This window comes from Phocoena phocoena, chromosome 2 (assembly GCF_963924675.1).
Source record: "Phocoena phocoena chromosome 2, mPhoPho1.1, whole genome shotgun sequence".
NCBI classification, from domain to species: Eukaryota; Metazoa; Chordata; class Mammalia; order Artiodactyla; family Phocoenidae; genus Phocoena; species Phocoena phocoena.
The window spans coordinates 118,333,487-118,355,971 of record NC_089220.1 but is presented as its reverse complement, the minus strand read 5'-3'; the positions used below and the strand labels follow the sequence as shown (position 1 = coordinate 118,355,971).

Sequence of the window (22,485 nt, the reverse complement as noted above, 5' to 3'; positions counted from 1 at the left end):
ACACTTAATGGTGAAAGACTGAACGCTTTCTTCCTAAAATTAGGAGCACGGCAATGATATTGGTTCTCATCATTAATCAACATTGTGCTAGTACTGGTTAATGCAATAAAGGGAGATTTAAAAATGAAAAACATACAGGAAAAGAAGTAATAAAACTAGAACTAGTAGGTTTAGCAGGGTTGTAGCATATAAGGTAATACACTAAAATCAAATGTGTTTCTATAAGTTAGCAGCAAACAATTAGAAACAAATTTAAAATAAGATACTATTGACAAGAGCATTAAAAATATGAACTGCAGATAAATTTCATAAAATATATACAAACCAAAATAAATGGAGATATATGCCATCAGACATATGGTTCAGAATACTCAATATCATTAGGATGACAAGTCTCCCCCAGATTAATGTATATATTCAATGCAATTCTAATCAAAATACAGGCAGGCCTCTTTTGGGCGGGAGGAGTAGAAATTCATAAGGTGATCCTATAAATTACATGGAAATGCAAAGAACCTAAAAGAGCAAAAGTAGTTTTAGAAGAAAATAAAACTTAAGGATTTATACTTGGTTATGACTTATTATAAAGGTACAGTAATGAAGATAAAGTTTTATTTATAAAGATAAATGTAACAGAATAGAAAATCAGAAATAGACCCACACATATATAGCCAATTGCTTTTCAACAAGGGTCTAAGGCAATTCATTATACAAAAGATAGTCTCTTTAACAACTGACACTGGAACATTATATAACCATATGAAAAAAATGAACCTCAACCCTACCTCACACCATATAAAAAACTTAACTCAAAATGGAACATAGACCTCACTGTAAAATTTAAAACTTCTAGATAAAACTTAAGGAAAAATCTTAGTGACTTTAAGTTTATGTAACTTTTTTAAATAGGGTACAGAAAAACATAAAGTATAGGGAAAAAAAAGTCTATATTGGACCTTTCCAATTTTTTAAACTTCAAAAGACACTTTTAAGAAAATGAAAAGGCAATCCGTAGACTGAGAGAAAATATTTGCAAAACATAGATATTAATATCTAAAATATACAAAGTCCTCTAAGAAATTCTGCTATTTGCCACAACATGGGTGAAACTGGAGGGTATTATGCTAAGTGAAATAAGGCAGAGAAAGAAAGAAAAATACTGCATGGTATCACTTATATTTGGAATATAAAAGAAAAAGTGAAACTCATCGAAACAGATTTTTCTTTCTGTAGTTGATTTCTAGGTTCATATCATTGTGGTTGGAAAAAATGCTTGACATAATTTCTATCCTCTTAAATCTGTTGAGACTTGTTTTGTGGTCTAGTATGTGATCTATCCTGGAGAACATTCCATGTACACATGAAAAGAATGTTTATTTTGCTGTTTTTGAATATAATGTCCTATAGATATCTATTAAGTTCAACTAGTCTATTGCATCATTTAAGACCATCATTGCCTTATTGATTTTCTGTCCAGATATGCAACCAACTGAAATGCCCATCAACAGATGAATGGATAAAAAAGATGTGATATATATATATATATATATACAATGGACTATTACTCAACCATAAAAAAGAACAAAATTCTGCCATTTGCAGCAACATGGATGGACCTAGAGAACGTTATGCTTAGTAAAGTAAGTCAGAGAAAGACAGAAACTGTATGATATCACTTATAATTGGAATCTAAAAAATAATACAAATGAATATATATGCAAAAGAGAAACAGACTCAGATATAGAAAACAAACAGACCAGTGGTAACCAAAGGTAAGAGGGAAGAAGGGAGGGGCAAATTAGGGGTACAGAATTAAGACATACAAACTACTATGTATAAAATAGATAAGCAATAAGGATATATTGCTATTACAGGGAATTACAGCCATTATCATGTAATAATTTTAACGGAGTATAATCTGTAAAAATACTGAATCACTATGCTGTACACCTGAAACTAACACAGTATTGTAAATCAACTATACTTCAATTCAAAAAACTCAAAGAAAGAGCGAACAGAAAAGTAGTTGCCACAGGCCGGGGGGAGGCAGATAGAAATAGGGAGAGATTGGTGAAAGGGGACAAACTTTTAATTATAAGATGAATGAAATCTAAGCATCTAATGTATAACATGGTAGCTATAGTTGATAACACTGTATTGTATTGATATAATTGAAATACGCTAAGAGGGTAGAACTCAAATGTTCACACACACACACACACACACAAAAGATAAATATGTGAGGTGATGGATATGTTAATTAACTGGATGAGGGAAATCCTTTCACAATGTATATGTATATCAAAGCACCATGTAAATATCTATTTTATTTGTCAACTATATCTCAAAAAAGCTGAAAAAGAGAACTGTTTGACTAATAACAAAACAATCTAACTTTAAAAAATGAACAAAGATATTTGAACACTGTACCAAGTAAGAGCTACAGATAGGAAATACACACATGAAAAGATGTTCAAAAAGCAAATTAAAACCACATGACACTATACATAAAGACTAATATGGAATGGTTAGAATTACAGTATGGAACCATGTCAAGTGTTGGTGAGAATGTGGCTAACTAGAACTCTCATCCACTGCTGGTAACAGTATATAAAGTGTTTCTTTAAAAGTTAAACCTATCATAAGACTCTGCCAATATCAGGTATTTACCAGAGAAAATGAAATCACACATCTGCACAAAGATTTGTACACGAATTTACACAGCAGCTATATCTATAACAGCCAAAAACTGGAATGAAAACAAATGTCCATCAACAAGTGACTGGATTAACAAACTATGGTATTTCTACACAATGGTATACTTCTCAGCAATGAAAAGGAAATGATACACAACAGCATGGATAAAATTCAAAATAACTATGTTGAATGAAAGATGCCAGGGGAAAGAGTACATACTCTATGATTCCATTCATATAAAATTCTGGAAAATGCTAACATCCATAGTGACAAAAAGCAGATCAGCAATTGCGTGGTAACAGAGTTGGAGGAAGGAATGAACTACAAAGAGGTATAAGAAACTTTTGAGGGTGATGGAATTTTTTATTATTTTCATTGTACTGATGGTTTCAGGAATATATATGTCAAAACTCAACAAACTGATGCCTCACATATGTGTTATTTATTGTCTGTGAATTATACCTCAATAAACCTGTAAAAAGTAATACATATCTCACATGATTATTGTAAGAATAAGATACTGCACATAATAAGTATCAAATGAGCATGTAAAAATGCTGTTATTCTGGCACAGGATAAACATTTGATAAACATTAGCTTCTCGTGTAACAACTGAAAAAGTACTCAAGTAACTAATTCAATGTTCAAAGCACCTAAGTTATACCTTAGCTTCTTCCTCTTGTGCTTTTTTAACAATTGCTTGTAACTGCACCTCTCGTTTAAATTCAGCATGAAGTAATTTCTCTTCCATCATCCTACGTCGTTGGTCTAGTAACTCTTCTTTCCACTTCCGGACATCTTTCTCCTATATGCAATGAATTATCACATCATTAATTTCAGCATACATAGTCACTTGACAAGAAGTGCAAACAGATAAACAGCTTAGGAATTATAAAGTCAAGAATGCGGAAAGACCTAAAGGATCATGACTAATGATTACGAACACAGCCCATGGAGCCAGACTGATGAGTTCATAATCTACCATGGTCACTTGCTAGATATATAAACTGGGCAACTTTTTTAGCCTATGTCTCAGTTTCCTTATCTATAAAGATAATAGTAGTAGTACCTAACTCATAGGTTTTCAAGATTGAGTGAATATACATAAACTCTTAGAACAGTACATTAGACGTTGCTCAAGAGAAATACTTGCTGTTATTATTATACTGCACTATAAGCACACTTAAAATGAAAATAGTGTATATGTCTTATCCTTATAAACATTAATGGCTCTATAACCCAAATTCAAGACAGATAATTTTATCCTAGAAATTGAAAAAAAGGTGAGAAGTCTGAAAAATAAATATTTGCATAAGAAACATTCTCTGAAGGAACAGAGAGTTTTGACTATAGAAGAATAATTACGTTAGCTCCCTTTACTTCCTTAAAACAATATCAAATAGAAGTAAAAGACTTGTCCTGTGCTCCAAGAAATCAGAACCTGCACCTGCAATAAGAATAAATTATAGAAAATCAATGTTGGCTCAACATGAATGGGAAGAAAACTAACATTTCAGTTGAATTTCATCTATATAATAATGTATTTAACCACCTAAAAAAGTATGATGCAGAAACAGTACTGGATTAGGAGCTAGGAACAGGTCCTTAAAGCTCTAGCTCTACAAATTATTGGTCATGTGATATTGGTAACTAGCTCTGCAAATTATTGGTCATGTGACATTGGAAACAGCCCTTAGGCTCTCCTAGATTCCGTTTTCACATCTATAAAATGGGGTTCAGGGGGACTTCCCTTGTGGCGCAGCGGCTAAGAATCCACCTGCCAATGCAGGAGACATGGGTTCGATCCCTGGTCTGGGAAAATCCCACATGCCACGGAGCAACTAAGCCCGCGAGCCACAGCTACTGAGCCCGCACACCACAACTACTGAAGCCTGCGTGCCTGGAGCCTGTGCTCCACAACAAGAGAGGACATCGCAGTGAGAAGCCCGTGCACTGCAACGAAGACCCAAGGCAGCCAAAACTAAATAAATAAAATAAAATAAATTTTTTAAAAAATGGGGTTCAGGATCTGTTCAACTCTGTGTGCCTCACAGAGGTATTGTGGTGATCAGATGAGACCATATATGTATAGAATAGGGTTGAAACAATAACTCATTATATAAATGGAAGGTGGGATTTATCATTTAATAATTGAAGGGATACCTACATTGATGGGAAAATTAAACCAGAGAACCTCTAACGTCTTGTACAATTTCAAGAATTTACTATTTTGGGGCTTCCCTGGTGGCACAGTGGTTGAGTCTGCGCGTCCGGAGTCTGTGCTCCGCAACAAGAGAGGCCACAACAGTGAGAGGCCCGCGTACCGCAAAAAAAAAAAAAAATTTACTATTTTGTTTGCATGAGTATCTGGAGATTATATTATATAGTGAGAAAATAAAGTATATAATTTTATTTGTATTAAAAATACAATAAGAAGGGAAATTATAATTGTGTTAGAACATTTTCCTAAAGCTTAAAATGAAGTAATATATTAACTCTTATAGAGCCCCATGACATGGAGACTGTTTTTCATATTTGATCTATTCAATCTAAATGATTAAAATCTTGATTGAAATAATTAAATTCTTGAGATTCAGGTAAAGAGAAAAATTACAGATTTTCTTCCTTTCCCAGCCAACTTTTCCACTGTACTAAGGAGAATCTTATGCCACCTCATTTTTACATTCAAATTATTTGGTCCAATTGTTTTTCCCAATTTTAAAACAAACATAAGTAATGCAAATATTTTTAACCAAGGCATATTAGTCCTCCTTTCTAGGACCAGAAGGTAACAAAGGAGTTCACCTATACTATAAAGGTTACCTATCTTCTGTCATGCTATGCTAGGTATATGTAGTTCACAGACTTCAAGATGGCTCCAAATGATCCCAGCCATCTGGTATTCAGACCCTTGTGTATTTCCCTCCAACACTGTACCAGGTTCGTGACCAATACAATTCAGCAAAAGTGATGGTATATCACTTCCAAGATTAGGTTATAAAAGACAGTGCAGCTTCCATTTTGGCAGCTCACTTGTTCATTCTCTATCTTTCTCGTCTTCTCTCAGATTACTCTGTGGGAAAGGTAGCAGCCATGTTATAAGAACATCAGGCTATGGAAAGACCCACATGGCAAGATACTGAGGTCCATAACCAACTGCTAAAGAGGAATCCAGGCCTGCCAATAACCATATGAGAGTTTGGAAGTGGATCCTTCAGCTCCAAATGACAGCTGCCCCAGACAACAGCTTGACTGCAACCTCAGGAGAGACTCTGAACAAAGAAATAACAACACAAGCCACTCCTGGTTTCCATGCCCAAGAAACTTTGAGCAGTTGTTTTAAGTGAAAATGTGTGTTGTTTTAAGCTGCTAAGTCTTGAGGCCCTTTGTTACACAGCACACATAACTAATACAGTACTCATGTCTGCCATGTGTTACTAACAATAAGAATGACCATATGCTGAGCAACAGCCACCCGAGCACCATGGTACTGTTTTACTTGCCACTTTCATCATCACAACTGGTTAACAATGATAATTGTCATTTTATGGATAAAGAAATTAAAAGGCAGTATTGTTATGTAATTTGCCCAGGGCATCATATCCTATTATGTGGTTCAAACCAGGATTTCACCTGATTGGCCATCTCCAGAGCCCATGTTCTTTCCACTACACCACACTGATCAGAAGTTACACTGCTCTAAATACTCCAAGAATCTCTTCCATAAATCTAATTAGTGCCCTACTTATTCAAATCTGACCATCTCAAGCTCAAAACTGTCCTACCAGTTCATTGAACACTTTGCACAAGACTTCCCAAGGAAACCCCCACTGAAAATGGCAAAAGACAAAGCGCAGCTTTAAAATCCATGCGAACTCAGCAAAACATCAATTTACCAGCTTTTTTAAGAATGACAAATTCTATTTTCTTTCTTTAACAGGTAGCTTTCTGTAACTCAGTAGATAGAAATGCTTTTGTTTCCTAGTAAATATATTTTTATTGTTCTTTTAGCTTCTCTCGAACCAGAAGAAGTCAAGTTGAAAATAAGCCCATCAATTTAAGGCAATCATACTTCCCTAAAAATTAAAAACTCACCCTTTCTAACAATTTCTGAAGCTTTAATGTTTTCTCTTCACGTAACTTTTCCCTTAGCTGCTGTGCTTTCATTTGTTTTTCTTCATGTTTCTTCTTAGATTCTGCAATTGTTCTATTAATACAAACAAATGGACAAGAGACACAAATGTTTACATGATAAAGTCAATAATATCTTCTTTAGTCTTCAAAGTTCTTAAAATAAATATAAAAAATATACAAAACTAACTTTGGCCTAAAAGTTCACAGAAACATTGTCACTTTTCAATGGATCTGGAAATGTCTTGAATAATGTACCTTAAAATATTATGTAGTAACTCCATTTAATAGTCAAGAACATCTAGTTCCCTTCCTGTGAAACATTTCAAATTAATTTTCAAAGGCCAGACCTTTTACGAGATGGTGAGGAAAGTTTTTCATGCATGTGAATTCCATGTCCTGGAGGTCTAGCAGGTTCCTCCTCTACAATATCCCCCCAGGATGTATTCTGGCGCCAAGACTCACGAGCTGTTTTCAGAAAAAAGAAAACCGCTATTGCTTAACCACATAATTCTATAAAACCAACATTTGAGAACAGACTTTTAAAAGGCATCCCACTCTTATTAATTTTACACAAAAACCCCAAGTAATAAGATAATCTATTTTATATCCCTCTACCTATACATACAACACACACACACAAACATACAAACATGTAATACCTTCATAATCTGCAAGTACATCGTTCCAATCCATAGACATACCACAGAAAGATACACTTCCACTGCCCATGCTGGCCTAAAATGTAATAAGAAAAATTGAGTAACAAATATTTGAACCAATTATAACCTTATAAAATGAATTATATATGAAATTTTTCTACCTATTGCTCGTATATTTCATTTAGCAAACAGTCCAAAACCAGAAAAAAGTTACATACCTCTTACAGTCACAATAATTACCAAGTTAAAAATACCACAGCCTATACATTTTAAGAGGAAGACTAACCTATGTGCCATTAACAGCAGAGACAAGCCAAGTAATTTTAAAAGAAAACTATTGGGTTTAAACTATTACTACATAAATTCTGACATATTTAGACCATACATCAGAAAAGCTAAAAAGTATTTGTTGGGCATTAAAATTTAATAGGATAACATAGCAAACATTCATGATTACTTTTATTCTTTAAGAAATCCCTCTCATCAACATATATATCCTGAGCGCCTAGTGATAGCAAGGCAATGTATCATTTGCTTTTTATTAGCAGAAGGAAAAATATATCTTCGACTCTTCTTCAATCTGTACAATTATAATCTGAGAAATGTTACGTATTTACTTACTCTGAGATTCATTTTCTTGATTTGTAAAATGAGAAAACAACTTCCAACTTGTCAATTGCATTATATATAAAAACACTTAGTAATGGTAAAGTGCTTAAAAAAAGACTTGCTACTGTTTATTGTATAAGTCTCAATCACCCAGAGAATAAAAATTCTAAAAGCTCACAGAAAAATCACTGTCGTTGTCAGTTTCAATATTGATATCATTGTTTTCTTCAGCTTCAATTTCTCTAGTTAACTGTTCCTCTTCAGCAATAGCACTAGCAATGGCTTCTTCATTGGCCTTTTCTAGACGATCTGCTAGCTCTTCCTTTTTAGCAAGAACTTCTGCCATAGACTATAAAGTTAAAAACAAAATCAGTTGACTGGAAAGTTAAGTAAGTATTTCTTTATGTTCTAATCATAAATAGTATATATAAAAATAGCATTGATCTAGAATTATAAAACTTGGGGTCCAGTTATATGACTCGGAAATTTCTTAAAAGCAAAAGACTATTTTATATTCCATAAAATGATACAATAATCCATGAGACCTTTTTACTAAACTGCTGTGTATGACAAACTGTGAAGTTGTATAAATAATAGTTATTGTTATTAATAATAAACTGTGAATTTCATTTGAGCACCAAAATTCAAAACATTTACAGGTCAAATATTTGAAAAACCAAAGAAAAACATTATACTTTAAAGGGAATATAAAAAAAAAATTATGCCGTACTGGTGATGACACTTTCTGAACATATATACCTTACTTAAAATTATGCATTAGAATTATGTAATACAAATATATGCATCAGAATTATTAATTAATAAATCCCTATAAAAAGCTAAATATGCATACTATAAACCCTAAAGCAAACAGTGAAATAACAAATATTTATGGCTACTAAGCCAACAAAGAAGATAAATTATAAAAGAAAATTAATCAAAAAGATGGGAGAAAAAGGAAAAAGGGGATGAAGAACAGATGAGTCAAAGAGAAAAACAATAAGATGATAGATTTAAAGGAACCATATCAATAATCACATTACACAGAAATAGAGACTCAAATTGGATAAAAGCAAGACCCCAAACCACATGCTGCCCATACGAAACCTAATTTAAATATGAGAATATAAACAGATTACAAATAAAAGAGCTACCATACTAACACTAACCAAAAGAAAGTTGAAGTACTAATATCAGACACAGTAGATTTCAGAGCAAAAAATATGACAAGGGATAAAGAAGGTCATTTCATAATGATAAACTGTTAATTCACTAAGAAGACAAAACAATCCTAAAGGTTTATGAACATAATAATAGATCTTCAAAATGAAAGAAGCAAAAACTGATAGAATTACAAAACAAAATAAACTTGATGGGAATGTAAAATGATGCAGCTACTTTGGAAAACAGTCTGATAGTTTCTCACAAAGGTTAAATGTAAAGTTACCATACGACCCAACAATCCCATTCCTAGATGTATACTCAGGAGAAACGAAACCATATGTTCACACAAAAACTTGTACACAAATATTTAAAGCAGCATTATTCATAAATTCCAAAAAGTGGAGAAAACCTAAATGTCCATCAACTGATGAATGGATAAAATGTGGTATATTCCACATTTTTCAATCAGTGGAATATTATTTGGGCATAAAAAGGAATGAAATACTGATACAGGCTAAAACACAAATGAACCTTGAAAACAATATGCCTAGTGAAAGAAACCATTCACAAAGACCACATATTGTATTCCACTTCTATGAAATGTCCAGAACAGGCAAATCTATAGAGACAAAAGACAGATTAGTGGTTGTATAGAGCTGGGAGGGTGGGGTGAAAGGGAGGACTGCTACTGGGCACTGGGTTTCTTTTTGTAGTGATGGAAGTGTTCTAAAACTAATTATGGTGATGTCTGCACAACTCTGTGAATATACTAAAAAACACTGCACTGTACACTCTAAATGGATAAACTGTATGTTATGTAAATTATATCTCAATAAAGCTGGCTTAAAAAAAGTAGCCCCACAGATATATGCAGAGATTTCAATACCCCTCTCTCAACTAACAGAACAAGTACAGAAAATTGGCAAAGGAAACCTGAACAATATTATCAACAAAACTGACCTAGATATTTTCCCAAGAGAAATGAAAACATATGTTCAAAACAAAGACAAACGTTTATGGTGCCTTTATTCATAATAGAGAAACTGGCAACAACTCAAACATCTGTCAACAATTGAATGGATGAACATACTGAGTTACATGCATACAAAAGAGTACTCCTAAAGACAATAAAAGAAGAAGGAACTATTAATATACACAACTACATGGATGAATCTCAAAATAATTATGCTGAGTGAAAGAAGCTAAACAAAGATTACATTATTCCATATACAGAAATTTCTTAAAATGCTAATTAATATGTAGTAACAGCAGAATAGTGATAACCTTGGGAAGGGGAAACAGGGAAGAGCAGAAAGGAGGGATTACAAAAGAGAAAGTGAAAACTTTTGGAGGCAATCCATACTTTCATTATCTTGATTATAGTGATGATTTCACAGGTATAAACACATGTCAAAATATATCAATGTGTATATCTTAAATATGTGAAGTTTACTGAAAATCAATAACACCTCAATAAAGGTATTAAAAATGCAAGTGCTTGAGCTTCAGCTTATTACTGAATTGGTCTGGAGTGGAGCCTAGACATGGGTATCCTTTTTAAAGCTTCCCCTCCCCACTTCATTTCCCCTGTCGATACTCTGCCCCCTCAAAACATACAAGATTGTCCCTGGGGAAGAGAATGGGGTGAGAGAGTTTAGATGACAGACTATTTCTTTGCATCATAAGCTTTTTCTCTGTAAACGCTAGAATATTACAGAAACTAACTTGTTAAGGTGCCACACAAATATCATACCTAACAATGATTTAAAAAAACTATTAAAGTTAAATATATTTAACTTTGCAGAAAGTAAATTCTCACATAAGCCTATTTCCTTCTCAATTTTATCTTCTCCAGAGAACATTTCTATTTCACCTCTTAAGACCTGAAGAGATTTTAACAGAGTAACAGAGCTTATGGATGAAATAATGATTAAATTATCCATATCCAACTTCTACTATTTTCACACTGTGAAATTCAAATACATACCTGCATAATCATTTTTTAAATTTCTAAATTTTCATTAAAATTTGTAATTTCAGTAAATCTAAAATAATAAATCCATGGTAGCTAGGATTTACATCAGCACATTTTTACAATGGTGGCAAAAGAGGACCTTAAACATAAAGGGTCCTTTATGTTTAATAAATAAATTTTATTATTATAAATTCTTACAGTCATTTTTTGCTTAGGTTTCTGTTTAATAAGAGAACTACAGATTTTTTTAGTTGAACCATGTATGTGACAATACTATATTAAGGGGAAAAAAGAAAACAATTTTCTCAACACTGCAGCAATTCTCTATAACCCTCTATTTAGAACCTAAACAATGACATGCTTATCTAGAGCAACCCACAGAAGTATCTGTGCCAAGACAAATTAAAAACATAAAATTTTCTCAAAATATTAGTTTAGTTAAAATTCCTCTAAGACCTCTAAGGATATGATAATATTCATATGTAAAGCAGAACTTATTTTCCTTCAAGTATGTAAATGTCATTCTCAAAATAACCAAGGGTTTTTAATACTCTACCATAAGCTTATTTTACCTACGTGATCAAAATAAAAATGATGAGAGAAGAATTTTTAAATAATTATTTTATGCTTATTTAACTATAGGATCTTTTTCCTCTTTTGAAATTTGATTCTCATTGAATCCATTTGCAAAATAAATAATTTAATATGATAGCTAGCTATGAAAACAAAAATATAAATATGACCAATTTCTACCGATACATTAAACCCACTATTTACATGACTGTAAATTAGTTAACCTTTAAAACATTCGCACTAAAAAACCTAAGTTAAAAAAAAGTTGCCCTTTATTCCTTTATAATGGAATCTAAATATTTGTTTTTCTTATTACTGTAACTCTTATTTTTCCCTTAAACAATCCATATCAAATTTCAACTCTATCTAATCTTGTTCTCTCTCTAAGATGTATAATTTGGCCTAATATCATCTGCTGGTATCATCTTTCAACATGATGAGGCATTAAGTTTAAAAAGAAATTATAGTATACAGTGGCCAATTAAAAACTAAATTTGGAGTGTAGGAGGAGGAACCAAGATGGCGGAGTAAAGGGACATGCTCTCACCCCCCCTTGCAAGAACACCAAAATAACAACTAGCTGCTGGACAATCATCCACAGGAAGACACTGGAACTCACCAAAAAAGATACCCCACATACAAAGACAAAGGAGAAGCCACAATGAGAAGGTAGGAGGGGCACAATCACAGTAAAATCAAATCCCATAACTGCTGGGTGGGTGACTCACAGACTGGAGAACACTTATACCACAGAAGTCCACACATTGGAGTGAAGGTCCTGAGCCCAACATCAGGCTTCCCAACCTGAGGGTCCAGCAACCGGAGCAGGAATTCCTAGACAATCAAACTTTGAAGCCTAGTGGGAATTGACTGTAGGACTTCTACAGGACTGGGGGAAACAGAGACTCCACTATTGGAGGGCACACACAAAGTAGTGTGCGCATCGGGACCCAGGGGAAGGAGCAATGAGCCCAGGGGAGACTGAATCAGACCTATCTGCTTGTGTTGGAGGGTCTCCTGCAGAGGCGGGGGGAGGGGGACACCGTGGCTTACCGAGGGGACAAGGACACTGGCAGCAAAAGTTCTGGGAAGTACTCCTTGGCTAGAGACCTCCCAGAGTCTGTTAATAGCCCCACCAAAGAGCCCAGGTAGGCTCAAGTGTTTGGTTGCCTCAGGCAAAACAACCACAGGGAGGGAACCAAGCCCCACCCATCAGCAGTCAAGTGGATTAAAGTTTTACTGAGTTCTGCACACCAGAGCAACAGTCAGCTCTACCCACCAACAGTCCCTCCCATCAGGAAACTTACACAAGCCTCTTAGATAGCCTCATCCACCAGAAGGCAGACAGCAGAAGTAAGAAGAACTACAAATCTGCAGCCTGGGAACAAAAACCACATTCACAGAAAGATAGACAAGATGAAAAGGCAGAGGGCTATGTACCAGATGAAGGAACAAGATAAAACCCCAGAAAAACAACTAAATTAAGTGGAGATAGGCAACCTTCCAGAAAAAGAATTCAGAATAATGATAGTGAAGATGATCCAGGACCTCGGAAAAAGAATGGAAGCAAAGATTGAGAAGATGCAAGAAATGCTTAGCAAAGACCTAGAAGAATTAAAGAACAAACAAACAGAGATGAACAATACAATAACTGAAATGAAAAATACACTAGAAGGAATCAATAGCAGAATAACTGACGCAGAAGAACGGATAAGTGACCTGGAAGACAGAATGTTGGAATTCACTGCTGTGGAAAAGAATAAAGAAAAAAAGAATGAAAAGAAATGAAGACAGCCTAAGAGACCTCTGAGACAACATTAAACGCAACAACACTTGCATTATAGGGGTCCCAGAAGGAGAAGAGAAAGGACCAGAGAAAATATTTGAAAAGATTATAGTCAAAAACTTCTCTAATGTGGGAAAGGAAATAGCGACCCAAGTCCAGGAAGCGAAGTGAGTCCCATGCAGGGTAAACCCAAGGAGAAACACGCTGAGACACATAGTAATCAAATTGGCAAAAATTAAAGACAAAGAAAAATTATTGAAAGCAGCAAGGGAAAAATGAAAAAAAAACATACAAGGGAACTCCCATAAGGCTAACAGCTGATTTCTCAGCAGAAACTCTACAAGACAGAAGGGAGTGGCATGAAATACTTAAAGTGATGAAAGGGAAGAACTTACAACCAAGATTACTCTACCAGGTAAGGACCTCATTCAGATTCAATGGAGAAATCAAAAGCTTTACAGACAAGCAAAATCTATGAGAATTCAGCACCACCAAACCAGCTCTACAACAAATGCTAAAGGAACTTTTCTAAGTGGGAAACACAACAGAAGAAAAGGATCTACAAAAACAAACACAAAACAATTAAGAAAATGGTCATAGGAACATACATATCAATAATTACCTTAAATGTGAATGGATTAAATGCTCCAACCAAAAGACACAGGCTTGCTGAATGGATACAAAAACAAGACCCATATATATGCTGTCTACAAGAGACCCACTTCAGACGAAGGGACACATACAGACTGAAAGTGAGGGGATGGACAAAGATATTCCATGCAAATGGAAATCAAGAGAAAGCTGGAGTAGCTATGCTCATATCAGATACAATAGACTTTACAATAAAGAATGTTACATGAGACAAGGAAGGACACTACATAATAATCAAGGGATCAATCCAAGAAGAATATATAACAATTATAATTATATATTCACCCAACATAGGAGCACCTCAATACATAAGGCAACTGCTAACAGCTATAAAAGAGGAAATCGACAGTAACACAATAATAGTGGGGGACTTTAAAACCTCACTTACACCAATGGACAGATCATCCAAAAGGAAATAAATAAGGAAACAGAAGCTTTAAATGACACAATAGATGAGATAGATTTAATTGATATTTACAGGACATTCCATCCAAAAACAACACAATACACTTTCTTCTCAAGTGTGCACATTCTCCGGGATAGATCACATCTTGGGTCACAAATCAAGCCTCAGTAAATTTAAGAAAATTGAAATCATATCAAGCATCTTTTCTGACCACAACGCTATGAGACCAGAAATGAATTACAGGGGAAAAAACGTAAAAAACACAAACACATGGAGGCTAAACAATACGTTACTAAACAACCAAGAAACCACTGAAGAAATCAAAGAGGAAATCAAAAAATCCCTAGAGACAAATGACAACAAAAACACGACGATCCAAAACTTATGGGATGCAGCAAAAGCAGTTCTAACAGGGAAGTTCATAGCTATACAAGCCTACCTCAAGAAACAAAAAAAAAATCTCAAGTAAACAATCTAAACTTACACCTAAAGGAACTAGAGAAAGAATAACAAACAAGGGCTTCCCTGGTGGCGCAGTGGTTGAGAGTCTGCCTGCCGATGCAGGGGACACGGGTTCGTGCCCAGGTCCAGGAGGATCCCACATGCCGCAGAGTGGCTGGGCCCGTGAGCCATGGCCGCTGGGCCTGCACGTCCGGAGCCTGTGCTCCACAGTGGAAGAGGCCACAACAGTGAGAGGCCCATGTACCACAAAAAAAAAAAAAGAATAACAAACAAAACCCAAAGTTAGCAGAAGGAAAGAAATCATAAATATCAGAGCAGAAATAAAGGAAATAGAAACAAAGAAAACAATAGCAAAGATCAATAAAACTAAAAGCTGGTTCTTTGAGAAGACAAAATTGATAAACCATTAGCCAGACTCATGAAGAAAAAGAGGGAGAGGACTCAAATGAATAAAATTAGAAATGAAAAAGAAGTTACAACAGACACCGTAGAAATACAAAACACCCTAAGAGACTACTACAAGCAACTCTATGCCAATAAAATGGACAACCTGGAAGAAATGGACAAATTCCTAGAAAGGTATAACCTTCCAAGACTGAACCAAGAAGAAACAGAAAATACGAACAGGCCAATCACAAGTAATAAAGTTGAAACTGTGATTAAAAATCTTCCAACAGAGCTTCCCTGGTGGTGCAGTGGTTGAGAGTCCACCTGCCGATGCAGGGGACACGGGTTCGTGCCCCGGGCCCGGAAGATCCCTCATGCCGCGGAGCAGCAGGGCCTGTGAGCCATGGCTGCTGAGCCTGCGCATCTGGAGCCTGGGCTCAACAACTGGAGAGAACGCAACAGTGAGAGGCCCATGTACCGCAAAAAAAAAAAAAAATCTCCCAACAAACAAAAGTCCAGAACCACATAGCTTCAGAGCTGAATTCTATCAAACATTTAGAGAAGAGCTAACACCCACCCTTCTCAAACTCTTCCAAAAAACTGCAGAGGGAGGAACACTCCCAAACTCATTCTATGAGGCCACCATCACCCTGATGCCAAAACCAGACAAAGATACAACAAAAAAAGAAAATTACAGACCAATATCACTGATGAATATAGATGCAAAAAACCTCAACAAAATACTAGCAAACAGAATCCAACAACACATTGAAAGGATCATACACCATGACCAAGTGGGATTTATCCCTGGGATGCAAGGATTCTTCACTATATGCAAATCAATCAATGTGATACACCATATTAACAAATTGAAGAATAAAAACGATATGATCATCTCAATAGATGAAGAAAAGGCTTTTGAAAAAATTCAACACCATTTATGATAAAAACTCTCCAGAAAGTGGGCATAGAGGGAACCTACCTCAACATAATAAAGGCCATATATGGCAAACCCACAGCAAACATCATTCTCAATGGTGAAAAACTGAAAGCATTTCCTCTAAGATCAGGAATGAGACAAGGATGTCCATTCTCACCACTATTATTCAACATACTTTTGGAAGTCCTAGCCACAGCAATCAGAGAAGAAAAAGAAATAAAAGGAATACAAATTGGAAAAGAAGTTAAACTGTCACTGTTTGCAGATGACAGGATAATATACATAGAGAATCCTAAGACTGCCACTAGAAAACTACAAGAGCTAATCAATGAATTTGGTAAAGTTGCAGAACAAAATTAATGCACAGAAATCTCTTGCATTTCCTATACACTAATGATGAAAAATTTGTAAGAGAAATTACAGAAACACTCCCACTTACCATTGCAACAAAAAGAATAAAATACCTAGGAATAAACCTACCTAGGGAGACAAAAGACCTGTATGCAGAAAACTATAAGACACTGAAGAAAAAAATTAAATATGATACCAACAGATGGAGAGATATACAATGTTCTTGGATTGGAAGAATCAACATTGTGAAAATGACTATACTACCCAAAGCAATCTACAGATTCAATGCAATACCTATCAAGTTACCAATGGCATTTTCTACGGAACTAGAACAAATCATCTTAAAATTTGTACGGCGACACAAAAGACCCCGAATAGCCAAAGCAGTCTTGTGGGAAAAAAACGGAGCTGGAGGAATCAGACTCTCTGACTTCAGACTATACTACAAAGCTACAGTAACCAAGACAATATGGTACTGGAACAAAAACAGAAGCACAGATCAATGGAACAAGATAGAAAGCCCAGAGACAAACCCACACACCTATGGTCAACTTATCTATGACTAAGGAGGCAAAGATATATAATGGAGTAAAGACAGTCTCTTCAATAAGTGGTGCTGGGAAAACTGGACAGGTACCTGTAAAAGAATGAAATTAGAACACTCCCTAACACCATACAGAAAAATAAACTCAAATTGGATTCGAGACCTAAATGTAAGACCAGACACTATAAAACTCTTAGAGGAAAACATAGGAAGAACACTCTTTGACATAAACCACAGCAAGATCTTTTTTGATCCACCTCCTAGAGCAATGGAAATAAAAACAAAAATAAACAAATCGGACCTAATAAAACTTCAAAGCTTTTGCACAGCAAAGGAAGCCATAAACAAGACAAAAAGACAACCCTCAGAATGGGAGAAAATATTTGCAAATGAATCAACGGACAAAGGATTAATCTCCAAAATATATAGACAGCTCATGCAGCTCAATATTAAAGAAACAAACAACCCAATCCAAAAATGGGCAGAATACCTAAATAGACATTCCTCCAAAGAAGACATACAGATGGCCAAGAGGCACATGAAAAGCTGCTCAACATCACTAATTATTAGAGAAATGCAAATCAAAACTACAATGAGGTATCACCTCACACCAGTTAGAATGCGCATCATCAGAAAATCTACAAACAACAGATGCTGGAGAGGGTGTGGAGGAAAGGGAACCCTCTTGCACTGTTGGTGGGAATGTAAATTGATACAGCCACTATGGAGAACAGTATGGAGGTTCCTTAAAAAACTAAAAATAGAGTTACCGGGCATATACCCTGAGAAAACCATAATTCAAAAAGACACATGCACCCCAATGTTCATTGCAGCACTATTTACAATGGCCAGGTCATGGAAGCAACCTAAATGCCCATCGACAGATGAATGGATAAAGAAGTTGTGGTATATATATGCAATGGAATATTACTCAGCCATAAAAAGGAACGAAATTGGGTCATTTGTTGAGACGCGGATGGACCTAGAGACTGTCATACAGAGTGAAGTAAGTCAGAAAGAGCTAAACAAATATCGTATATTAACGCATTTATGTGGAACCTAGAAAAATGGTACAGATGAACCAGTTTGCAAGGCAGAAGTTGAGACACAGATGTAGAGAACAAACAAATGGACACCAAGGGGGAAATCCGCAGTGGGGTACAGATGGTGGTGTGCTGAAATGGACGATTGGGATCGACATGTTTACACTGATGTGTATAAAACTGATGACTAATAAGAACCTGCAGTATAAAGAAAGAAACAAACAAAACCTAATACTAAACTTTCTTTGGGTTATTTGTATGGAAATATGTTAATATAAATGTTTCAGACATTATGTGAAATTTCTAAAAATCTTATATGTTCTGGTATAATGTTATAAGTCATAATTCTAGTTATTACTTTAAAATGTATATCTCAGAAAAACTAAATTTCCTTGTCAATTGCCAAAAAAAAAACGAACTAAATTTGAATTTTTTCTCAACAACTTTTTATATGTGCCTATTCCTTTTGAAAATTACTTTTTAAACAAACCCAACATGACCTAATCTGAATTATACTCAGGCCAAGTATCTTAATACTAAAATGGGAAGGAGAAAGACATGAGCAGAATTAAATAGTCATCCAAAAACATAAACCTATGTAAGTAATTTTAAGTCAATGCATTTTTAAAGATTCTGCCATAGGGATGATAAATAAATTTCATCTTAAAGACCAACTCCAAGCAAGAGATAATAACTGTCTAAAGTACTCTGTTAAGAGAATTCTAAAAGCTAAGTTCATTAAGCACAATTTCCCATCTATCAGAGTGGTAGATGTTGCATAGAAAACATTATTATGATAGTTTCTTAATGCTAAAGAACATGTGATCAAATCACACACCACGTGAATGATTTTGAACAAGTTATTTAATTCTCACAGTCTCATTTCCTTCCTCTACAAAATAAGAAGAAACTTAACTATATCAAAAGATTGCTATAAGAATAAAATGTTAAAGTGAAATAACATATATAAAATGTTATGTTAAAAAGTGCTTGTAAAGTGTACAGAAATATACATTACAAATTTTTATTATTGGGTTTTATGTCTCTTTAATATATTTACTCAGAATTCCGATAAGTTGTTCTTACCAAGTTAGCAGCACTCACATTTGAAATATCTGAAGGATCCATTTCACTTTCTATTCTTTCTTTCTCTTCTGAAAATTTGTCTTCACTTGCTTGCAAAGGTGTGTCAGCTTGCTGAGTAACTGAAACACACTCTATATCAATGTGAACGGCAGGTATTTCAGAAGTTTGCACAGAATTGTCTTGTAAGAAACTACTGCCAGAGTTCTTGACATCATCCAGTGTACTCACTGTGAACTAACGAAACATATTACAGATTGAATCAGAGATAATAATCAACTTATTTCACTCTAGAAAACCTGATTCTGCTTAACCTATCAACTGTAAAGCAGCAGGTGACTGACAGATGACTCAGTCATTTTTTGGTATGTTTCAAGTATAAGAAGAGAAACCATTAAGCAGCCACAAATTTTATTTGCACATCTACTATGTTTAGGACACCACATAGCACATAATACCAAATCTCAGATATAAAAGAGAAATACACCATAAAAAGTAGAGGATATGTCAGCATGCAGTTTCATTATGCAATTCATATTCTTTAGACTTCAATAGGCTCTCCATTCCCCTTTAGAAATATTTAACACATAACCAAGAGAAACATAAAAACCACTTAAACAAATACAATTTATGCTAAAGTCAAATACATACCCATTTTTTTAAAACTTTCTAGTTTAGTTAATAGGAACAAGCCTTTATTTTCACTTTCTAACAGAGTACAGAAAGAATGGTGCTATGTTTTCCAGCTATACTCAGAGTAACGAACTCCAAGGAGAAGAACTAAAATCTAAAATTGCGACTTTAAAACTTACTCACATCACTACTTAAATAAACATTAGATAAACAGTACAGTGGCCATAAAAACCCTAGTTTGATATAGTATTTATATAAATATTAAACTTGGCCAAGTCATATAAACTACTTCAAAAATCCTACTATTGGTTAGAACTTTAAAGTGTCCCAAAGTGTTCATTTTAGCATAAGCATTATTCAAATTGCATCACAATGTTTATACTGCTATCAACATTATCCATACATCAGTCACCATGGTTTATAATCTTCTCAGTAATATTTACATTAGCATTATTGATCTTCACAATATAGTCAACCCTGTTTATTAAAAAATCAATATCAACTTAAATAACAAAATCAAAGCTAAACTATAATGTTGAAAAATATATAAAAATGCTAATTCCATTTTCAGAATGACAGTGGAGAAAACAATTATTAATATTAGCTTGGCCACCACAAGCAGTGAACTTTTATACTGAAATAATTTAACAATAATTACTCAAAAGTTCTATGTATAGACTATTTCTAAAACCTCAAAAAATCACATAAGTTTATTCATTACACAAAATCAGCATAATTTTTACACTGTTAACTTTTATAGTTAAAATATAATACATGTACCAAGAATGCCAGATGTTAGTTAAGTGATATAGAAAGTGATTTCATCATCAAATTTACCTACATTTAAAAGTTTCTTAAAGTTTCACCCAACAACTATGTACTGATTACTTCCTACGTATCTTTGACTCTGCTCCATATTGTGGGAAATTAAAAGGCAACATAAGATAATGCCCACAAGGAGCTTTCAATCTCATGTGGGCACAAAACATACATACATTAAAGAGTTATAAAACATCAGGAACAATGTACGATTAAGAGTCATTATTATCATTAAGGAAAAAACCCACGGAAGTTGAGTACAGTTTCTAATAAAAATAAATATCCTACAAGTAAAAGGAGAGAATTTTAAAAGGCAGATACTATTCTGGACTGAGAAATATGACAACTATTTTACAACTTTTTTACTTAGTCCCTGTACCTTATCTAAGAATCTCTCTTATATTTCATTGGACATTTTACATAAAATTATACTAACTGAACATAAAATTTTTTTGTAAACAAATATCTTTTAAAAATGCATTGCTGGGACTTCCCTGGCGGTCCAGTGGTTAAGACTTCATGCTTCCAATGCAGGGGGTGCAGGTTCAATCCCTGGTCTCGGAACTAAGATCCCACATGCCATACAGGGTGGCCCAAAAATAATAATAATAATAAAATAAAAATTATTTTAAAGTCCTGTTTTTTAAAAAAAATGCCTTGCTTAACCGAGTAAGTAAAATAAACTTCAAATGGACTGACAGAAGAGTACTGGGAATATTAACTTTAAAGAATTATTTAAATATAAATCACTCTATACTCGAATTGTAGGAAGTAAAAGTAGAGCAAGTGAAAAGTTATTCTACTTTCATCACCATTTAAAATAACACTACAAATGAAGCAGGAGGACACCATTTTAACCAGTAATCAAAGTTAACAAACTTGGGTAAATTGATATGATATGCCTTTAAATGTGAGGCTAAGAACAATCACTTTATTTCTCTCAAAAATGTATAAGCTAAAGTGAATAATGAATAAACAAACTGAAGAACACTGTACAAAAAACCCACAATGTATACTTCAAAAATATTAATGTCATGAAAGACAAAGACAGGCTGAGTAACTGTCCCTGGTGAAAGACATTAAAGAAACAAAGCCAAATACAATGTGTGACTCTAGATTGGATCATGCATCATGGAAAAACATTCTATGAAGAAATTATTGGGACAACTGGAAATTTTTGAATACAGACTATAAATTCAATAACAATATTATATAAATGTCAAATTCCCCGAATTTTATAATTATAGTGTGGTTATGTAAAAGAGTTTCTTTGTTCTTTAGAGATATATGCTATAGCATTTAAAGGTGAATGGTTATGATATTTGCACATTATTCTCAAATGTTTAGCATACAATATGAGTATGTGATATGTAAATAGAGAGAGAAAAGAATGTGGCAAAATGTTAATCTGTGAATCTATGAAAAGGGTACAGGAGAGTTCATTATTCTGTTCTTGCAACTTTTCTGTAGATCTGAAATTTTTCACAATAAAAGTAAAAAATGAAGTAGAAAAATTAAGACATTCCAACATACGTATATATATCCTTTATAAAAAAGCAATAAAAGGAT

The 22,485-nt window shown here is 34.2% G+C and overlaps 1 protein-coding gene across 2 annotated transcripts in view; it reads right to left on the bottom strand.

Annotated features, from left to right (window-relative positions):
• SCAPER (S-phase cyclin A associated protein in the ER) overlaps positions 1-22,485 on the bottom strand; it is a 467,237-nt gene that overhangs the window by 328,915 nt on the left and 115,837 nt on the right. Inside the window, exons 9-14 of one of the 2 annotated variants that reach the window (XM_065871326.1) lie at positions 19,468-19,701; positions 8,278-8,448; positions 7,491-7,566; positions 7,179-7,296; positions 6,793-6,904; positions 3,362-3,502 (exon numbers count right to left, since the gene is read on the bottom strand). In XM_065871326.1, coding sequence (XP_065727398.1) covers positions 3,362-3,502; positions 6,793-6,904; positions 7,179-7,296; positions 7,491-7,566; positions 8,278-8,448; positions 19,468-19,701 — 852 coding nt within the window. The remainder of the gene's footprint in view (positions 1-3,361; positions 3,503-6,792; positions 6,905-7,178; positions 7,297-7,490; positions 7,567-8,277; positions 8,449-19,467; positions 19,702-22,485) is intronic. The other variant, XM_065871328.1, reaches the window with a different exon arrangement.